Genomic DNA, 22,849 nt, shown 5'->3' on the forward strand with positions numbered 1-22,849 from the left:
GAGCAGGTTTATAGGACACGTGAGCTGATGCCATCCGGTCCAGTTGCCGAATCAGGGTCGAGGGCTGCAGAAACTTCTCCACCTTCCAAGGTGCAAAGGAGACCAGGAGCAGTTGATTCTGACTGGGAATGGTGAGCAAAGAGAGTGAGGGGTTGGCAACACAAGATTTGGAAGCAAACACAGAATTGAGACATTTGGCCTTCTCACAAGCAGTTAGCTGTGGTTCCATTTGAAGTGAAGGAATTGGGGTGGAGCATGCTCCAGAAACAGACTTGAGAAAGTGACACCAGGCTTTAGAGGAGGGAGATGAGTTTGAAATTTTGTTCATGATGTTTGACAGATGTTGTTTTCTGGATCCATTGAGAGAAAGATGTTGCAGCCTTTGTCGAATGATCTGAGGTTGCCTTTGGAGTTGCCTTTCAGAAGGAGAATGCAAGTTATTTTAAGGCAACAGCCTCACCACAGGATTCAGAGTACCAAGGGCAGGAGGATGGATAAGATATAACTGAAGACGACATGGGATGAATCTTTGCATGACATTCGACTTCTGTAGAAGAATTCCTAGGCTGAAGTAACATTAGCGGTGGTGGATATAGGAGACCAGTCCTGAAGTGTGAGGGCTGCTTGCAGTCCCTGCCTGAGTGAACTGCCAGACTCGCTAGCACTGAGGCTGTTCTCTGAGAATGACCAGAGAGATGTTGATTAACCTTTACAGGCACATGATCAGATTAACCAATTTGGGGAGAGGAAGAGCAAGACACGAGGGAAAGCACTTGGGTTCCCTCCTGAATGCCCAGTCCTGAGGCCGCTGGGCACAGATAACTGCATGCACAAGTAGGTTGCTAAGTAACCACGAATGCCGATTGGTATTGCCAACCCTGGCAGGGTTACACGACTCCGCCTGATACCTTACCTGTGGATGGCCTTACCAAGGGGATCATGGTGCCTTTGATGCATACTTGGGTGGAATTTACCAAAACATGTGCAGCCGAGTGGAGCTGCCAAGTACGTACTGGTTAATAAGAGCCAATTGATGGGGTATAACTTCCCGACTAAATTAACTTGTGGACTATGCTGGACCAATGAAGGAAAAGAGAGAACGAGCTGGGTACACTTATAATGATGGCAATTTATTCATTAAGCAAGGGCGTGGAAAGGTCATATGGCACAATAATAAACGGTTTTATTAAGCAATATGTACAGCAGGGGAAGGCAAGGATTGATGAGGTACAGCAAAAGAAATGCAATTATTTACAAAAGAGAAGACATGGGGCAGAGTGAAACCAAAATTAAACTTCTACAATCTTAACTTATTCACACAATACAGACACCATCAGACACACACCCAAGGAAATTAGAGATCAAAAATGATGAGAGGCAGTTGAGGCGTTCTTCACCTCTTTAAATACGTGGCGCAGCTTAACGGGCCCACGCTTTGCAGTCGCTTAGGAGGAGGGAAGAAAGCTGGGTGCGTCTATGGTGCGTGAGTGGGAGGTGTAAATGAGATGCAATTATAATTAAAGGAGTGCATGACTATAGTTGCTCTTTTAGGATTTTTGCCTCCACAGCAGATGAGACAACATGGAAGAGACAGAATATGTGAGAAAATAGCTTCAAGTGGCTTGTGAGGAAGTCTGTAAATGCCAATATTAACGGACACTGAGCAGAATGACAATTGGCTGTGGAACGAAGCTGAAGCAGAGCACTGATGACCTGGCGACTCCTTGGCGATGACCCGGCGACTCCTTGGCGATGACCGACGACTCCTTGGCAATGACTCTGCACTGCCCTCTCAGCTATTCTGCAGCTTTTTGTGGAGCCTGGGCGAAGGAGGACCCAAACATCTGATCAAAACGCCCTGTAGGCATATTCTTGCCCTCTTATTGGTGCACAGATGCCTCCCCAAGAAGGAGACCTGCCCCACCAGACTCTGAAGCTGAAAAAGGCCTCGTTTACCACCAAACTCGGCCATGCAATGGAGCTCCGCCGAGATTAATGTGGGCTGCAGGTTTTTGGGAGTGCTCTTCAGCCACGAACATGGGCTGAGCCCCAAATGAGGGTCGCTGTTCAGTAGAGCACCAGGGCTACCCAGACGACATTGAATGGACCCCAGCGCATACTTGCACTTCAAGCTACACACCATGTTCCGACTCTGCTCCATAATGTCCTCCATTCCCCGGCATCCCAAAAGATGGCAGTGGGCGTCTGGGGTGCCGACCGTGATTGCGGTGCCTCATCGCGGCTGTGGTGAGTGAAGCGCTATGGTGTTCTTGGTGAGGACGTGAAAGCGTTGGGGGCAGTTGAAGCGGTTGTGGTGAGGAGGCTGTAGTGGTTGTGGCGAGGAGGTCGAGCTTAGGTTACTGTGGGGATTTTTAGGATGCGTGATTTGTACGAGGGTTGTAGCATCATGAGTACCGTGAGGATCTGAAGTGAAACATCTGTTGGGAAAAGCCACTAATGAGGCTGTCGCTGTGCAGTCTGGTCTGTGGCAATCATGCATGTGTGAAGGAGAGGTCGTGTGTGAAATACAGTAAAATAATATCGATGAAAGAATAGCAAATGGAACTAGAACTTTCACTTTATAACTGCTGCCAGTGATGACCGGGTACCCAGACGTCCGCCTTTGATACAATGTGAGACTTGTATGATAGTCGCAAAGTTTCCCTTCGATAGGATAAGTTGTTCCAGCGAAAACATTATTTAATACTGATACAAATGCAGCCTTGCTTCGGGACAGCGCGGGACAGACGAGTCACGAGCCGGACAGCTCAAAGTGTTCAATCTAGTTCTTACGTATGCAGTTAGCCCTTTTTCCTGGGGACATTGTCGGTATCAATTGAATTGCTATTCCTGTACCCTCAAACGCATTCAGGTGCAGCCAAGTGAGCCTTCTGGGGAAAAAAAACAAAAATCTAAAAGTTCTCAGGTTCAAATAATTAAATAATTCTGGCTGTCAAACCATGTGGCTGATCGAGTTGAAATTTTAAATCCACGTTTCACATGTCGGCTAAATTATAATTGTGAAGTTTCACATATTTAGAAGCAGCGGTTCCAGAGTAAACATTAATTAATATTTATCCTTCAATCCAACATGGCTGCAAAACCATGTGACCTATCAATAAGAAATTAACTAACTTGTGAAAGGATGTCATGGGGAAAGTGTGTGTGAATTTTTTCCTCAATCTGTCCAGCTGTTCTGCAGAAGAAGATTTTTTAAATTTATTAATTTTCAATCCAAGATGTCTGAAGAACCATATGATCTATGACATTATAAATTTATATTCTGCTTCCAAGCATGTAGTGGAACACGTTTGTGAAGTTTCGTGTTTATCGGACAAGGTGCGTTTTTCTATCCAAGACGGCCGCCAAACCATGTGACATGTGACGTCATAATTTTAAGGTATATGCAGGCATGGGGGTAGATTATAGTAGCCAAGTTTCTCTTCGATAGGTTATGTGGTTCCAGAGAAAACATTATTTAATATAATTCTTGAATCCAACATGACTGCCAAACCATGTGAACTATCAATTAGAAATTAACAAAATTATATTCACTACTCGTGTGCAATACGTTTGTGAAGTTTCCCCTTGATCTGAACAGCCGTTCTGGAGAAGAAGATGTTTGAAGGTTTTAGGGTAATTTCAATATGGCCGCCAAACCATGTGACCTATCAAATAGAAATTAACAAACTTGTGAAAGGACGTCTTGTATGTGAAAGCAAAGTGTAAAACACAATGTATCAGGAAACTTAGCTTGGTGGAATAGGAAGAAGCAGCTGCCGATCAGGACGTCCACGTGCTGCGAATCCGGTATCTGTCGTATTTTACTCTTGTGATTTTGTCTTTGTGTTTCTGTTTGTGTTTTTTGTCCAATTTCCCATGTTAAATCGTACCTTGTTATGCCTTATTGTTAAATTATTGTCCTTGTTAAAGTCTGACCTGCTCATCTCGGGCTCGGCTCGACGGCTTGTTGTTTTTGCATTCATCCCACGTGCTTCGTTTTCGCTCCTTTTCTCCCGACTATTTTTATTGATGATCCCTCAGCTTCATACTTTCCCCCTCCTCACTCCAAAAAAATACAAACAACAAAAACTCTTCTTCCCCCCCCCCCACGAAAACAACAAGAACAAAAGAACAAAGCGAATTCAATCAGCATTACATGGTTCATCCCACATTCCCTATCCATTTTCAATATCCCCAAACTAAAATCTCACTGAATAAAACGTTTCTTCCTTTAAAAACTCTCCATAACATTTTTACCTTTACCATTGAAGGTGGAGGTAGGTTATGTTTTCACCCCTGTTTGTTTGTTTGTTTGTGTGCACGATATCTCAAAAGTTGTGGACGGATTCGGATTAAATTTGGTGGACAGGTTGGGTGTGTGAAAGGACGAACGGATTCGATTTTGGTCAAGATCCGGATCCGGCTATTGGAATTGTTTAATTTTAAAACTGATTCTTCACCGTTGAGGGATCAGGCCAAAAACGATATATAGCATGATATTTCAAAAATGTATTGGGCCGGATATGTTCTCGTGGATCAGGCATTGCGTGGTGGAGGTATGCGCTCGACCAAGTGCCCTTCTAGTTTTAAATGTGTTCAAAACGAGTAAAACCAAAAATAACATCCCCAGCTTTAAAGAACAAAAGCATATGAAGCTGTGGAAATAGCTTAAGTATGTATAACTTGTTTCATCAAAATGGACACTTTGTCTTGTTAAATCACAAGGAACTCAGCTCGGCTCAGCTCGGCCAATTCACTTCGAAATGGAAATCATGAGGAAAACAACATTTTTACCACAAGTAATAATGTGGGCACTGCAGGAATGTATTTTGTGACCAAGGAATGTATTTTGTGACCAAAGAATGTATTTTTTAATCATCCTTTTGGGTGTGTATGAGCATGAGGGTCTCAATGTATGCTCACTCGCCTCCAAGGCATCTAGCCTGGGTTTGAATCCCGACCCAGCTATAAACTGTCATCGCTGTGTTTCACAGGTAGGGTGTGTGTGCTGTCCCTCGGATGGATGTTAAACGAGTGTTTCGTCTGTCGGCATTTGTTATTAGACATTAAAGAAAAGATCCCACAGTGTCCTTCACGAAGAATAGACGAGCTATCACCAGCACCATGAACAAATTCCAAATTCCTGCTTTAACTATTGCTGGGAGAGGGATGGCAAACCACCCAGCAGAACCAACGCTCTGTAACAGTGGATGGTACATCAGATCGGATAAGCATGGGGTTGGGTACTTAGGAATATAAAAGTCTCGATTAATGAGCTAAAATGTGCTTTCATTTGTAACGTTTCCTGCAACAAGACATGATTACTACTCTCAGTCTTTTGAGAAAAGAAAAATCAACAGCAAAGTCTGGAATAAACAGCAGCACATGATGTCGATTGTGATACAGGCATGCAGCGGGAAGGAAATTAGTTTAGACAGAAAATGAAATATCAAATGAAATATTCTTTATGCCTCTCATCCAATGTATCAGGAAAAACATTATCTGGGGTTGAACTTTCAAGTGGTTCTGAAAGTATTGCCAGAGGATGTGAGTCAGGCTGCATTGGTGGAGGTGGTGCTGGTGGTGGAGATGGTGCTGGTGGGAGGTTTGCAATGCTGACACTCTGAGCAGCCTCTGATTCTTTCACTTCACGTGTGTTGTATGTTCCAGAGTGTCGCACGAGATAGCGTGCCACAACAGCAAGGGAGAGCAATGCAACAACAATTGCAGTGGCCGCCACAACTGAAAATGATCACATATGGGGAAGGTGAAGGAAGGAGTAAGGGATGGAGAAAAAAGATGTCAGGACTCATGAATGTTTGGAAGCAGCAAGTCAAATTAACAAATATACAATTATAAATGAACAGGAAATAAAGATTATATGTATATGTGGAAAAAATTACATGCTCAGACAGGGAATCAAACCCAGGTCCTCTGGTAAAACCATACCAGTGCTCTGCCATCTGAGCTACCTGGGTGACCCACAGGCTGGACATGCAATTCTCCCACATAACGATGCCATTCTCTTTCCTCTGCTGCTTCCAGGGCATGCAAAGTTTCAGGCTGCTAGGTTTAATGGTTTTGGAGTTATGGAGGAGACACGCACACATTTATTAGTATAGATAGATAGATAGACAGACAACATCTTTTAATTTACAACATTATTTACAGTATTTTGTTTGTACCTTCCACTCAGATTAATGTACATGGGGAGGGAGGGGAGGGGAGAGGGTAACCTTAGCGGCATCATTTTGCCTTGGATTTTATCATATCTAAATATGCTTGAGCTCTGGTTTATCATGTGGGATTTTTGGTGTTGGGGGGGGGGGGGTCCTGGAAGAGGATGAATGGGTTGGACGATGGCAGTTGAATAAAGGCAATCGACTCAGAATCCGAATGTCTCGGACATGTTTTCTTCCACGCTAAATTTGCTTCTGCGGAAAATAAATTTGGACGTAGCCACAAAGCACCTCTATAAACTGCCCACTGCAACTCTGTTGAGTAAGATGTAAACCACAAAAATAACTAAAAGAATAAGTCGAGGTACATTCCAAGTACACCGCCCCCATGCCAAATAAATATGTAAACTATCCCCCAGCGCGTGGCAATGCTGGGGCGTCTTCGCAACATTGCAGCACATGGAGACTGAATTGGTGGGGAGCAGTTTGCAATAATTGATTAATTGCGTAATTAAAATAAGTAATTGTAAAATTATTTATTTATTTATCAGTTGACTAATAGCATATCTAAACCACCACTGTTTCATCCCAATCAGCAACTTTTTGAAAATTAATTCATCAAAAAATTTAATATTTACATGATTAATCAATAAATCAAAAAACACCCTTTATCGCCAAATCACTTGGTCTCCGTCATGTCCGAGTATCAGCTTCCTCACTCAAAAGGTTCCTGAGATATTTCCCAGATGAAAAAAAAAACAATAAATAAATCGATATTAATTAATTAATCAAAAACCAAAAATACCGTTTTTGTCAAATCACGTCTACACTTTTGTCCCCAAATTTCAGCTTCCTCGCCCAAAGGATGGCTGTGATGTCACCCGGACAAACACAAAAACAAACAAACAGTAAAAACTGAGTACTCCCTTCCTTTGGTGCCCAGCGATGACGTCATGCATCGCCTGCATATGGAATTGGGAAGGAGCGGTGTACAATAACTTCATACTTCATCCTTCATCTCACTCTGGATCAAGCTACACCCAATTATGATTACATAAAACTCATTGTTGCCACAGACGAGTATATAACAAGGAATATTTTACCTTAACTCTGGACAACCAGTCTCATCCTGAGGCATCACATGTTGGAAAAGGTCAGACAGATCTGGGAAATGTGACCTCAGCATCTGTTAGTGAAATGTCAGGTGTACGTCTAAATCCTTGTGACAAAATGAATTGTTTATTGTGCCTTTTTGTTGTTGATATCCACTACATCGAACTGCAGCAACATCCTAACCATAGCAATTCCTCCGTTTTGTTAATTTTGTTATTTGATTTTGTTGTGTTCGGTTACAGAATTACTGATCACTGTCACATGATAACTATCACGAGTTACTCACATTCTCTCTTCCTTATTTTTGTTGTTTTTAAACACCATTCTTTTCCAGGAAGGAATGTACGATGTCGATAATTTTCGTAGCAACTTCAACATTGATCAATGTCATTGCTTTTTTTCCTCACCCGCAATGATGGCGGAGTCCATGCTAATTTGACTGGAGATTGGCTTGCTTGTGTCTCCCAACACTCCAGGCGGCTCTGCAATAATTGTTGGAAATGCAGGGAGAAAGAAATTACAATTTAAAAGGGAGAAAATAATCAATAAGAAAAACAGCTGAAGTAATGAATACAAGTGAGCCTGTAATTTGAGGAATTAATTTTTTTTAACCATTATATAGAACAAGTTGCATCACCCGATCTTGATCATCAAGAAGAATGATGCCTAAAACTGGAACAAAAATTAACCCCGGAATTAACCACGGCAATTATGCTCCAAATCGCTGAATGTCGTTGTGTGAGGCCGTAAAGCAGCGGTTCCCAAACCCATGGTCTCGACCCAAATAAGGATCGCGAGGGTGTTTCTCAGGGTCGTGGGATGGTCTCAAAAAAGAAAGATTACAATGTTAACTCGAAGGGCACTTGGTGGAGCGCATACCTCCACCACACAATGCCTGGTCCATGAGAACATATCGGGCCCAATATATTTTTGAAATGTCATGCTACATATCGTTTTGGCCCTATCAATGGTGAAGAATCACTATAAAATTTAATAATTCTCATATCCGGATCCAGATTCGGATCTTTGCCAAAATTGAATCAGTTCTTCCTCATCACACACCCAACATGTCCACCAAGTTTCGTCTGAATCCGTCCACAACTTTTTGAGAAATCGTGCTATATATCGGTTTAGCCCTATCTCTCAATGGTGAAGAATCACTTAAAAATTCTCAAATCCAGATCTTCATTAAAATCTAATCAGTTTGTCCTTGTCACACACCCAACCTGTCGACAAAATTTGATCCGGATATGTCCACAACTTTTTGAGATATCCTGTACACAAACAAACAGAAAGGGGTGAAAACATAACATCCTCCACCTTTGGTGGCGGTGGTAAAAATGTGTCACTTCACTGGCACAATAGGAAGGATTCCTGTTACATTTTTATTTAAATTCCATTTTTGTATTAAATTCTGTTGCCAAAATTTCTTTTGGATTCTGAATCATTCAAGTTTTTATAATATTTTAATACAAGTTTTATAATCCTCGTTTTATTCATAAAAATGTTCGAAGACCCTTGAAAGACCCCCATGACCCTAAAGACCCCGAGATCCAAAAGTCCCCAAAGTCCTCAAGGACCCAAAGGTCCCAAAGGCCCCCCAAGAACCCAAAAGACCCCGAGGACCCAAAAGTTCCCGAAAACCCAAAAGTCCCAACAGTTCCCGAGGACCCAAAAGAGTCAACAGTTCCTGAGGATCCACAAGTCCCCGAAGACATAGAAGACCCAAAGTCCACTAATAATCTGTAGATGCTGTAAACCCTTTCACTCGACGACACGACAAAAAATTCGTTAAAAGTCCCATGTTTTAAATGCATGCCATGTTAAGGTAGATAAAGCGGCTTAATACATCCTTCGACCATGGTATGGCATTGCAATTACAAAATATATAACAAAAACAATGATAACATTACAACAAAGCATATATTAATTAACACTAATAATATTTGCAACAAAAATAAGAATATAAGTTTCATACAGCAATATCCGCAATAAAAATAATCGATCTGTAATTCCAGCTGTGTGTGTGTGTGTGTGTGTGTGTGTGTGTGTGTGTGTGTGTGTGTGTGTGTGTGTGTGTGTGTGTGTGTGTGTGTGTGTGTGTGTGTGTGTGTGTGTGTGTGTGTGTGTGTGTGTGTGACCGCGACCACTGTTTCTCGACAACCGCTGGTCCGATCTAATTGAAACTTGCCAGCTACATTGCTGGGGACCTGAGTGTGTGCCTTTTCAAGGTTTGATATTAATCGGACAAGTGTTTCCCAAGTTATGGCCATTTATTTACCAAACCAATGACAAGACACGTTGCTGCGTAGGCGTGGCCGCGTAGGCCGGTGCGCGGCCGGCCGACGATGACGTCATGTGCCGTGCCGGTTGCGATGGGGAAAGGGCGCCTTAGTTACCGTGGTGTAGGAGTGGCAATGGTCAATGGCAGCGAATGTCATGGCAAGCAAAGACAGGGAGGTAAAGTTGATTTTAATTTGGATTTTAATTATTCACGCGCTTTCGAAGAAAAGCGGGAATATTGTGATTGTCTCCGCCGTCCGTCCGTCCGTCTGTCTTACCCTGTAACTCCTCCTACACCGTTTGAAATAGGAACTTGAAACTTTGGGACATAGTAGATATATGTATGGGGAAGTGCACAACACTTTCAGATTTTTGATATGACCCCTCGGGGCTGGGCCAGAGGGGTTGGGGTCATGGGGGTCGATTAAAAAAAAATTGTCTAATAGCTTTTTATTTTTAAGTGTATTTCCCTTTGTACATGGTAAATTCTTTTATAAATATTATACACAGTTCATTCCTATGATTTAATTGATGCACAGTTCTATATTGCTGGACAGTGTTAGATTAATGTTTCATGAAATGTTGACATGCTTGCAATGACTTCTGATTGAGTAAACATAGTAAGTCTTTGGTCATAAAGCACATCAAATAGAAAAGAATAGTCAATCCATTTTGCAAGATAAAATGTCACCTAGCATTAATGGGACAAAGCAGTGTGCGCGGGAATATGCGATGGTGTGCCATCGACAACGTAGTTCGAGTTAACTCTGTGTGTAAGTATCACAGCAGTTGTTACTTCAATGAAAGCGATAATTCGTGGAATGATGTGAACATTCCGTACGGGCACGCACCACTTCCGGATAGTGATGACTTACTGTATTCTAATAATTTCTCAATTTCTTATGCGCATTTATAGATAAACACAATGCCCCAATCCAGTCGTCGTTTACGAGAGCGAAGGAACGGACTGTGGTTGTTTGAAAGTTTTTTTTTTTTTTTTTTTTTTTTTTTTTTTTTTGGTTTGCACGTATGGCCACGCACATACGGCCACGCGAGAGCGAAGGAAAGGCCTGTGGTTGTTGTTTCTGGCTCGCGGTTTGAAAGTTTTTTTTTTGCATGTACGGCCACGCACGTATGGGCACGCACGTACAGCCACGCACATACGGGCACGCGAGAGCGAAGGAACGGCCTGTGGTTGTTGTTTCTGGTTCGCGGTTTGAAAGTTTGTTTTTTTTTCTTCCACGTACTGCCACGTAAGTACGCACATATGGGCATGTACTAGATATAATAATGAACATATAATCCTCGTGTTGGCCCCAAGCACATCTGGGCTTCGTGAAAGGCAAGCTAATGCTGAAGCAGTACAGCAGGCAGGTATGGAACAAGGCTGTGAAGACCAATGAAAATTTGGTCAATCACACCAACGGCCCACCGGTATGAGGAGAAGTGAATCAGTTTCTATATACTGGTGATGTAAATTTGTGAATGTAATGTGTGTAGTTGTTGATGACATGTTATATCTATGGGTAAGAGTCGTGTTTTTCCTGTTTTAGATCTGGAAACATTGAGCGAATGACATCAGTGGAGCAGTTCCAAGATGGCGGCTCCCTTACAAGCATGCACCAGGGAGGAGCAACGTCTGTCATTCATTTCTTGGGAAGTGAGGATGCGAATCCCAGTGAAATCCATCGCACAATGAAGATGCAATATGTTGAGGCATGCTTATCAGTGCAGCAGGTGTACGAGTGGGACAGGAAGTTGAAAAGTGGAGTTTTTTTCAGTTTGGGTGTGAGTTGTCTCGGCACCCACCTTGCAGACACTTTGTGGAATCCCAGCACGTTGTGAGTGACATGGTGTGCTGAACCATGACTAATGTTCAATTTGGAGACCACTTCATCCAACGTCATGCGACGGTTTTCCCTCAGTTTTCCCTCAGTTTTCGCTCAACTCCTGCAACCATTTCTGGTATGTCGGCTGTGTGGGGTCGGCCCAAGCGAGCAGCGTCTGCCACACTGGACACTCCACTTTTAAACTTCCTGTCCCACTCGTTCACCTTCTGCAGTGATAAACATGCCTCACCATATTGCATCTTCATTGTGTGATGGATTTCACTGGGATTCGCACCCTCACTTCCCAAGAAACGGATGACAGAACGTTGCTCCTTCCTCGTGCATTCTTCTCAGGGAGCCGCCATCTTGGAACTGCTCCACTGATGTCATTCGCTCAATGTTTCCAGATATAAAACAGGAAAAACATGACTCTTACTCATAGATATAGCATATGTCATCAACAACTACACACATTACATTCACAAATTTACATCACCAGTTTATGGAAACTGATTCACTGCTCCTCATACCGGTGGGCCCGTTGGTGTGATTGACCAAATTTTCATTGGTCTTCACAGCCTTGTTCCATACCTGCCTGCTGTACTGCTTCAGCATTAGCTTGCCTTTCACTAAGCCCAGATGTGCTTGGGGCTAACACGAGGATATATGTTTGTTATTATTATTGCCATATGAAACTTATATTCTTATTTTTGTTGCAAATACTATTAGTGTTGATTAATACATGCTTTGTTGTAATGTTATCATTGTTTTTGTTGTGTATATATATATATATATATATATATATATATATATATATATATATATATATATATATATATATATATATATATATATATTGTAATTGGAATGCCATACTGTGGTAGAAGGATGTATTAAGCTGCTTTATCTACCTTAACCTGGTGTGCATTTTAAAAACATGGGAATTTAACGGAATTTTTTGTCATGTGGTCGAGTCTTAAAGAGTTTACAGGATCGACAGATTCTTAGTGGCCTTTGGGTCTTCTTGGTCCTTGGGAACTGTTAACTCTTTTGGGTTCTCAGCAACTTTTTGGGACTCGGGGACTTTTGTGTTCGAGGGGGCTTTTGGGTCCTTGGGGACTTTTAGCACTTTTGGTCTTGGGGTCTTTAGGGGCATGGGGGTCTTAAAGGGTCTTTGAAGTATGAAGGGTTCTCCGCAGTCTTTAGGGTGTAACGGCACATTCCAACAGTGTGTAATTAATGAATAGACTACGTAATTAATAGACAAAAGTATGACACACACACAGACACACACACACAGTCTGTGTGTCTGAAAGGGCCATCTGGCACACCCTCCCATGTCATTCCTTAACAATCCTCTTGAAGGAGGTCAGTCATTTAAACTTTTGGGCCTCATGATCAGCCATGATCTTTCTTGGGCAAACCACACTTCCAGGTTGGCCTTCGAAGCCAGTCGCCGATTGGGCATCCTCCATCGTGCCATGACCTTCCTTTGTCACACCTAAACTCTTATCTAACTACATTTCCTTAATCTGCAGCTTGATGGAGTATTTTCTTCTCTCTGGGCTGGGGCCCCTGCCCCACACCTTGCTCAGCTTGACACCATGGAAATGAAGGCCTTCTTCAAGATCAATTGGAATCTCCCACAATGAATCTGACCGAGTATGGTTCCATCACTTTCACTTCACAGACAGGTTGCTGATTCTTCCATCTTCTCCCATTTCCTTTCTGGTCTTGTACCGTCTGCTCTGCTCTGCTCCACTCGCTCTCACTGGTAAGTTCCTTGTGGTGAAACACTCAAAAAGCAGAATCTCACTTCCATTCATTCGTTCATCTTTTTTCTGGCCCGCGGAACCAACTTCCTTGTTCTATTTAATCTTATTCTTCCCTTCAGGACAATGACACAACTGTTCACCACCATCTCCGATCACCCCCATCCAAAACCATGATCTTTTCTACCCCCGTGAACTCTCCCCAAGACCATCTCTTTCCAAGCTTCCAGTTTTACCTTCGTGAATTTGTGGCTGAACTTGAATCCTCCACGAACTTTGACATTGCTTACAAAAAATGAAATAAAACAAAGAATGAGAAAGTTAGAAGCATTAACAAAATATGGTGACAAACCATTTAAGATAATAAGCATAAAATACGAACATTTAAATGTATAAGGTGGTACTAGGATAGAGATAAAAGAAGATAGAGATGTAGATTATTTAGATCATCAAACCCACCTGTTTGAATGAGGTGTCCAGGGGCAGTGCTTGAGTGAAGATCTGCCATGGCACATCAGCCTCTTTGCTGATATCAGATGGACAATGCTCATACGGCATACAACGCAGGGATGAATGACAAAAAGGACGGCTTGACTTCTGATGGGACGGAGGGTTGAGAAGAGGATAGACCTAAATCGGCAAAAAGATCATTGCTCATCATTGACAAACATCGAAGCACAATGGCCACAACACCATTTAAGATTGCCTTGCATCTTGCAAGGTTGCAATTCTTCATGAAATCTTTCAATTCTTCAGCTTGTTGTTATGGGTATTTTGGACAGTAGTAAATAGTTATTGGATGAAGATGGTAAACAATTCAACCCAGCAGGCATTATTTCACCTTCATATAAACTGTAATTACCCTCACGAGAGGAACATTTGGGTCCATTTGGGTCCATTTGGGTCCATTTGTCATTTGGCAAAAGATGAAAAAAAAATTTTGACAAGTATGTTTGATCGCCTCCATTTGTTTGTGTTTGTGTGTGTGTTTTTGTGTGTGTTTGTCTGTCCGCTCACCTCCAGCCCAAACCACTCAACCGATTGTTCTGAAATTTTCAGAGATCAATGTCACCGACCCTGCGACGGTCCCGCATTGAAGGTTCGTAAATTTTGGTCGACCGAAAAGGTCTACATAGGCCGATAGGCCAATTTGACCCAAATTTACTAAAATCGTCAAATTTCATCTGATTGACTTGAAATTTGAACAGGATTTGCATATCAGGTCAATTAATTCAAGCACCTATTCATTTTGAGGTAATAAACAATTTTGAGGTAATAGGCATTTATTGAATAAACAATCAAAATTGAACTATAAGTCTTTTCTGATTTAAAAATATCCAAAATTTCCACGACAGGGTCTTCGGGGTCCTTTGGGTCTTTGGGGTCTTCGGAGTTTCTGGGTTTTCAGATATTTTGGGGCCTTTAAAATTTTTTGCGTCCTCAGGGTATTTTGCATCCTTGGAGTCTTTTGGGTCCTCGAGGTTTTCGGCGTCTTTGGGGTCTTCAGGTCTTTTGGGGCCTTTGGATTTTTGGGGTCTTTTGGATCCTTGGGGTATTTTGCATTCTTGGGGTCTTTTGGGTCCTCGGGTTTTTTTGGAGGTCTTTTAGGCCCTCAGGGACTTTTCGTTCTCCAGGGTCCTTCAGAGCTTTGGGGTCCTTGCGGTCTTTTAGGTCTTTTGACCAGAGTGAACAGCCAGTAATGATTAAAGATTGGTCTTAAAAATCCTACTCAAATCGTGCTTATGAAGGGGGACAGACAAGACACAAACGCACATTGTGTTTTATATTGGTAGATTCTCTCTCTTGAACTGCTGCATCAATCAATGTGAAACTTCACAATTAGTATCTAGTGGTGATGGGGAATATATTGTTACAGTGCTGGGGGTCGGCCGCAAACCGACCGCTCTGACAGAGCTGCAAGTCGAGTCGGCCCGACCGATCGCCCGGAATATAGATCGCCGCCCGGATAAGTCCGAGTCGATGGGTCCTTGTACAAGAACCGAAATACGCCAATGGGCAGACCACGCGGGGTAGGGTCAATTGCCAATCTTAAATTTACCTAAATACCCACGTGATGGAACTCGTACGGAACAAGCCGCTGAGGCGAGCCTGTCCCGTGCGCGATTCCGAGAGGCTTAATCGCCGAGAACCATCGGTCCAAATGTCCCCCTTTTACGGCAAACCAACGGCTTTCGAACTCCCAACACACGAAATGCTCAGTCAATGGAAGAATCGACGCGACGAGCTGAAAACATTTAACAATTGGGGTATTTATTAATAATAATGGGGAACTTGGGAAGCACGTAAGAGCAGAACTATTCCGACTTTACGAAATGTAATGCAAACATTTACAGCACACAAAGCACTTAACAATTTCCTACTTATTAGACGGGCCCACGGACACACGTACGCGCGCGCGCGCGCGCACACACACACACACACACACACACACACACACACACACACACACACACACACACACACACACACACACACACACACACACACACACACACACACACACACACACACACAAGAAATGGTGGCTGAGGTCTTTAATAATGGGCTCCAGCTCGGAGGACAGGTGAGCTGAAACCCAGGACCTATCTCGAACCTCTCCACCTCATGTGGTCTTCAAGTTGTTCGGTCCCGGGCTCCAGCGAGAGCGAGCTGGATCCAATCGCCGTGAGCCGCGATCCTTCCCGAGCTCCAGGGAATTCTCCCGCGCTTCTGAACACGTGCTGGTGAGACGAGGCGCCGATCCTTCCCGTCGATGCGCCGCTTCCCCAAGGAACCACCTCCAAGATGAGGCCGATGAGTCGCACCAAGCCGGGAACCAAACGGAGAACAAAGAGCTCCATGAACCAAGAAGAGCCAGCCGAGCAACCAGCTCAACTCTCTTCCGATGAACAAAAGCAGCCGACTCTCTTCGACGAACCAAGCGAGAGAAGCCACCACCAGCAGCTCGAGCCGAGCAACCGGCTCATCTCTCTTCCAAACAAAGCAGCTCTTCAAGAAGCCTACCGAGCCAAGCAGAGTAAGAAGCTGACTCAAAGCCTCAACCCTAACCCGAGCCAAGCAGAAGCCGAAGCTCAACTAAACAACCAGCCCGAACAAAGAAAGGATCTCCTCTTTATCCTTCTCTGCCCCCTCCCCCACGCCCGGCATGACTCATGCCCTCGTGATCCATTCCCCGCTCAACCACGGGTGGGAGGGAGTTGTTGACGTCATGAATCACGGGACGGAAGGGCTCTTCTTCCTCTTCACAGAAGAGGGGGAGGGACGTCTCCATTGTTTTGTGATCGCTCCCAAACTATTGAATTGAATAACAGTGCAAGTAATCGATTTCTAAACATTTAAACAATGGAAGGTGAGCTATCTAGGGACCAAGCACTTATCGACATAACTGACTAAAGGAACCTGTATGTTGTGTGCAATCGAATTCCAAATTCGTAACAATATGTTTTAAATTTCAACCTGATCGGACGCATGGTCCAGCAGCCAGAATTATTGGATTTTTACCTCTGCCACTAAGGTGAAGGAGAGGTTATGTTTTCACCCCTTTGTCTGGTACTTGCAAAATCAAAGATTTTTCAAGTATATTATTTCGTCGATTTTGTTATTCTGTCTGTCTGTCTGTTGGGTCGCCAAAATAGGTGACCCTTCTTGTCAGTAATTCTGTCTGTTTGTTTGGATGTTTGTTAGTTTGTCATCAGCATAATTGGTAGTAAACATGGGCGGATTTTTACCAAACACGTGTGGTAGGTACATCTTATGACCTAGTGCTCTGGAAATTGTGATGGTTACGAGGGACGCTTTGGTTCCCTAACTCTCTTCTTCTCCTTCTCCTTCTTCTCCTTCTCCTTCTCCTTCTCCTTCTCCTTCTCCTTCTCCTTCTCCTTCTCCTTCTCCTTCTCCTCTCCCGTTAGGGGTCGCCACAGCGGATCAACCGTATCCATTTCGCTCTATCCTCCACATCTTCCATTGACACTCCAACCACCCGCATGTCCGCCCTCACCGCATCCATGAACCTCTTCTTTGGCCTTCCTCTTCTCCTCCTGCCTGGCGGCTCCATCTTCAACATCCTTCTCCCGGTATACTCCGTTTCCCTCCTGTGCACATGTCCAAACCATCTCAATCTCGCCTCTCTCACTTTGTCTCCAAACCGTCCTACCTGCGCTGTCCCTCGAATATACTCATTTCTTATCCTATCCATCCTCGTCACTCCCAACGAGAATCGCAGCATATTTAACTCTGCCACCTCCAGCTCCGCTTCCTGTCTTATTGTTAGTGCCACCGCCTCCAAACCATACAACATAGCTGGTCTCACTACCGTCTTATATACTTTCCCCTTCACTCTTGCAGCTACCCTTCTGTCACAAATCACTCCTGCAACTCTTCTCAACCCACTCCATCCTGCCTGCACTCTCTTTTTCACTTCTCTCCCACACTCTCCGTTAATTTGGACAGTTGATCCCAAGTATTTAAACCAATCCACCTTCCCCACCTCAACTCCTTGCAACTGCACCATACCACCACCCTCCCTCTCATTTACGCACATGTACTCCGTCTTACTCCTACTGACTACCATTCCCCTTCTCTCCAGTGCGTACCTCCACCTCTCAAGGCTCGCTTCAGCCTGCTCCCTACTCTCCCTACAGATCATGATGTCATCCGCGAACATCATAGTCCATGGAGACTCCAGTCTGATCTTGTCCGTCAATCTGTCCATCACCATTGCAAACAGGAAAGGGCTCAGAGTCGATCATTGGTGCAATCCCACTTTAACCTTAAACCGGTCCATCATTCCTACCGCACACCTCACCGCTGTCACACTGTCCTCATACATATCCTGCACGATCCTCACATACTTCTCCACCACTCCCGACTTCCTCATACAATACCACAACTCCGCTCTTGGCACCCTATCATAAGCTTTCTCTAAGTCCACAAACACACAATGTAACTCCTTCTGGACTTCCCTATACTTCTCCATCAACATTCTCAAAGCAAACATTGCATCAGTGGTGCTCTTTCCTGGCATAAACCCAAATTGCTGCTCATAGATCATCACCTCTCCTCTCAACCTAGCTTCCACTACTCTTTCCCACAACTTCTTGGTGTGGCTTAACAACTTTATCCCTCTGTAATTTCCACAGCTCTGCACATCACCCTTATTCTTGAAAATCGCAACCAGTACACTTAATCTCCACTCCTCCGGCATCCTCTCACTTTCCAAGACTTTATTGAACAATCTGGTTAACAACCCCACTGCCATCTCTCCTAAGCACTTCCATGCCTCCACTGGTATACCATCTGGGCCAACCGCCTTTCCACTTTTCATCTTCTTCATAGCAGTCCTCACTTCATCCTTACTGATCCACCCCACTTCCAGATTCACTATCTCCACCTCTTCCAACCTACTCTCTCTCTCATTTTCTTCATTCATCAGCTCCTCAAAGTACTCCATCCACCTTCTCAACACACTCTCCTTGCTTGTCAGCACATTCCCATTTGCGTCCTTTATCACCCTAACCTGCAGCACATCCTTCCCAGCTCTGTCCCTCTGTCTTGCCAATCGGTATAAATCCTTTTCCCCTTCTTTTGTATCCAACTTCTCATACAGCTCGTCATATGCCTTTTCCTTGGCCTTTGCCACCTCTCTTTTTGCCTTTCGCCGCCACTCCTTGTACTCCTGCCTACTTTCTTCATCTCTGACTATCCCACTTCTTTTTCGCCAACCCCTTCTTCCTTATACTTTCCTGTACTTCATCATTCCACCACCAAGTCTCCTTATCTTCCTTCCTCTGTCCAGATGTCACACCAAGTACCTTCCTCCCTATCTCCCTCACAACTTCTGCTGTCGTTGCCCAATCATTCCACCTATCTTTACCACCATCCAACGCCTGTCTCACCTCCTCCCGAAATTTCATGCAACAGTCTTCCTCCTTCAGCTTCCACCATCTGGTCCTTGGTTCAGCCCTCACTCTCTTCCTCAACCTCACCTCTAAAGTCATCCTACAGACCACCAATCGATGCTGTCGAGCTACACTCTCCCCTGCCACCACCTTACAGTCACTAATCTCTTTCAGGTTGCATCTCCTACTTAAGATGTAATCCACCTGTGTGCACTTTCCTCCACTCTTGTATGTCACCCTGTGTTCCTCCTTCTTCTTGAAATGTGTATTTACCACTGCCATTTCCATTCTTCTTGCAAACTCTACCACCATTTGCCCTTCCACATTTCTCTTGTTGAGACCGTACCTCCCCATCACCTCCTCATCCTCTTTATTCCCTTCCCCAACATGTCCAATGAAATCTGCTTCAATCACCACTCTTTCATCCTTGGATACACTCTCCACCACTTCATCTAACTCATTCCAGAAATATTCTTTATACTCCATCTCACACCCCATATGTGGGGCATATGCACTGATGACATTCATCATCACCCCTTCAATTTCCAACTTCACACTCATCACTCGGTCAGACACTCTCCTCACCTCCAACACCCTCTTGACATAATCTTCCTTCAGGATTACCCCGACACCATTTCTCCTTCGATCCACACCATGGTAGAACAGTTTGAAACCACCTCCAATGCTCCTAGCCTTACTCCCCATCCACTTGGTCTCTTGTACACACAGTATGTCCACCTTTCTTCTCTCCATCATATCAGCCAACTCTCGCCCTTTGCCAGTCATCGTCCCAACATTCAGAGTTCCAACTCTCACCTCCACACTTCTACCCTTCCCCCTCTCCCACTGCCTCCGGACTCGCCTTCCCCGTCTCCTTCTCCTCCTTCGCCCAGCAGTAGCACAATTTCCACTGGTACCCTGCTGACCACCGGTACCGGTGGCGGTCGTCGGTAACCCGGGCCTCAACCGATCCGGTATGGAAATTAGTTTTGTTGTCCGCATAATGATTTGGCATAGGTTTTTACGCCGGATGCCCTTCCTGACGCAACCCTGGTCGCCTCTTACGACACACAGGAATATGGTACACCTATTCTAACCAGGGCATACACCGGGCCCAGTACAACTGCTACTCATTTTGCCGACCTTGGAAGGATGGCAGGCTGAGTCAACCCCCTGGTGTTTTCGACTTGGTTTATATATATATGTATATGTATATATATGTATATATATATATATATATATATGTATATATATATATATATATATATATATATATATATATATATATATATATATATATATATATATATATATATATATATATATATATATATATATATATATATATATATATATATATATATATATATATATATATATTTACATATGTATATATATATATATATTTACATATGTATATATATATATATATATATATATATATATATATATATATATATATATATATATATATATATATATATATATATATATATATATATATATATATATATATATATATATATATATATATATATATATATATATATATATATATAAATTCAGTGTCCCAACGGGGCTTGAACTCAGGACCTTTTGGGTCCCAAGCCACTGCCCTAACCACTGTGCCAACACCAGGCTTCACTTTGGTTCCCTTGCAACAACCGAAAATCCTTCAAAATCGATACCGTTCACGCGAAATCAATTCCGAAAGCCATTATCACACGTTGGGTTATGAAATTTGGCACGAATGATCTACAGGTGATGCTCTATCAAATATATTCCGGTTTTTGTGACATATGGACTACTTTACCCGCAGTGCCCCCAACAATTAGGGTATGCGCGAAAATTGAAGACCCCCTAGCGACCAGGTGAGTGCATCGATACGAATGAAACTTTGCAGGGTCATGGTACTCAATGAGTACTACAACTTTGCCTCAGGACATATTGACCGATTTTGCTTAGGTCAGGGGTCAAAGGTCAATTGGTGCAAAAATCGATAATATGCGAGAGCTGGAGGTCCTTCGCGCCAAATGTTTCTCCTCCTCGCGTTATGGTCGTCTGGAATACATTGTGCACAAACAATCGAGCCAGATTTTCGATTTAGATCTTTGTTCACCCACAGCACCCCCTCAAATCGAACTTTGGGGATTTCCGATTTCAAACCGCATTTTCGGTACTTTTCATTCAAATGGATACCGAGTAGTTATCAGTAGATGGAACTGGATGAGATTTGATATGCATAATCTTAAGGTGATTCCCTATCCGCTATATGACATCCATTTTGCTCTATATCTTGAAGTTTCCATGCTCGGCGACCCATCGCCGCCTACCGGCTTGTATGTTTGTTTGTTTGTCTGTTTATCGCCGACAGGACACAATTTTAAACCGAGCTTCATGAAACTTCACCACATGGTAGAGTTTGTCATAAGGAAGAAGCCAATTGTTTTTGAGGACAAAATCGGCCAAAGGTCAACAACTAAGTCAGTATGTCTTAAATTCTCAATTTTCATCCCATTTTTTCATCCGATCCGATTTAATCCTCAATTTTTTGAGATCAAAAAATATAACATCGGCCAAAAGGACAACACGGGCCAAATCTCTAAAATTGTCAATTTTCATCCGATTGACTTGAAATTTGAAGAGGATTTATATTTCTGGTCACTGAATTCAACTCACCAATTATTTTTGAGGTCAGCATAGGCCCAAGGTCAACAGCAGGTTTTATTTCAAAAAATCCTCAATTTTCATCCGATTTTTTTTTTCATCCGATCCGATTTAATCCTCAATTTTTTGAGATCAAAAAATATAACATTGGCCAAAAGGACAACCTGGGCCAAATTTCTAAAATTGTCAATTTTCATCCGATTGACTTGAAATTTTAAGATTTGCATATTTGGTCATTGACTTCAACCACCAATTATTTTTGAGGTCAAATTTGTTTTATTGATTTTGCAAGTATCGTGCTCTTCACGACGTCATCTTCTTGTTCTGTTTGTCCGTCTGTTTGCAGGATATCTGAAAAAAATTTGGATGGATTCAGAAGAAATTTTGTGGACAGGTTGGGTGTGTGACAAGGAAGAATTGATTCAATTTTGGTGAAGATCCAAATCCAGATCTGATAATTTTTTTGATGTGATTTTTCACCATTGAGGGATAGGGCCAAAAATGATATTATAGAATGATATTTACCTCTGGCACCAAAGGTGAAGGAGGTTATGTTTTCTCCCCTCTCTGTATGTTTGCTTGTTTGTCTGTTTGTGTGCAGGATATCTCAAACAGTTGTGGACGGATCCGGATGAAATTTGGTTGACAGTTTGGGTGTGTGACAATGACAGACAATGACAGACAAACAGACAACATTACATTTTGGTGAATATCCGGATCAGGATCCAACTACTAGAATTGTTAAAGTGATTCTACACCATTGAGAGATGGGGCCAAAAATGATAAGTGGGGTGGACACTTCTCAGACTCAAGATATTCTAGTTTTTGTTTTATTAATTAATTTTCTGAAATTTGTAGAATTTGTTTTTCACTTGTAAGTAGTGGTTTACGATGTGTAAAAAAACAGTTGGAAAAAGTCTGATTTAATGCAATTTAATTCCAGGCTAGAAGGCAACAAAAGTTGACATTTTTTGAAAGTGGGTGTAAACTTTTTCCAGGCACTGCATATATACACTGATGAGCCAAAACATGATGACCACTGACAGGTGAAGTGAATAACATTGATTATCTTGTTACAATGGCAC

At 43.0% G+C, this 22,849-nt stretch overlaps 2 protein-coding genes and 1 long non-coding RNA gene across 5 annotated transcripts in view; 1 reads left to right on the forward strand and 2 right to left on the reverse strand.

The window, feature by feature from the left end:
* The window catches only part of LOC147022506 (uncharacterized), a 122,632-nt gene that overhangs the window by 21,262 nt on the left and 78,521 nt on the right, over nt 1-22,849 (forward strand). The gene's annotated exons all lie outside the window — the stretch shown is intronic.
* LOC147022507 (uncharacterized) overlaps nt 1-22,849 on the reverse strand; it is a 163,944-nt gene that overhangs the window by 18,038 nt on the left and 123,057 nt on the right. The window lies entirely within an intron of this gene.
* LOC147022508 (uncharacterized) overlaps nt 1,110-22,849 on the reverse strand; it is a 40,286-nt gene continuing 18,546 nt past the window's right edge. Inside the window, exons 2-4 of one of the 2 annotated variants that reach the window (XM_085893470.1) lie at nt 13,639-13,809; nt 7,703-7,777; nt 1,110-5,745 (exon numbers count right to left, since the gene is read on the reverse strand). In XM_085893470.1, the coding sequence (XP_085749596.1) occupies nt 5,453-5,745; nt 7,703-7,777; nt 13,639-13,687 (417 nt within the window). In that variant the 5' untranslated portion in view covers nt 13,688-13,809 and the 3' untranslated portion in view covers nt 1,110-5,452. The remainder of the gene's footprint in view (nt 5,746-7,702; nt 7,778-13,638; nt 13,810-22,849) is intronic. The other variant, XM_085893468.1, reaches the window with a different exon arrangement.

This window comes from Eptatretus burgeri, chromosome 8 (assembly GCF_056783735.1).
Source record: "Eptatretus burgeri isolate ZD-2024b chromosome 8, Ebu_testis_v1, whole genome shotgun sequence".
NCBI classification, from domain to species: domain Eukaryota; kingdom Metazoa; phylum Chordata; class Myxini; order Myxiniformes; family Myxinidae; genus Eptatretus; species Eptatretus burgeri.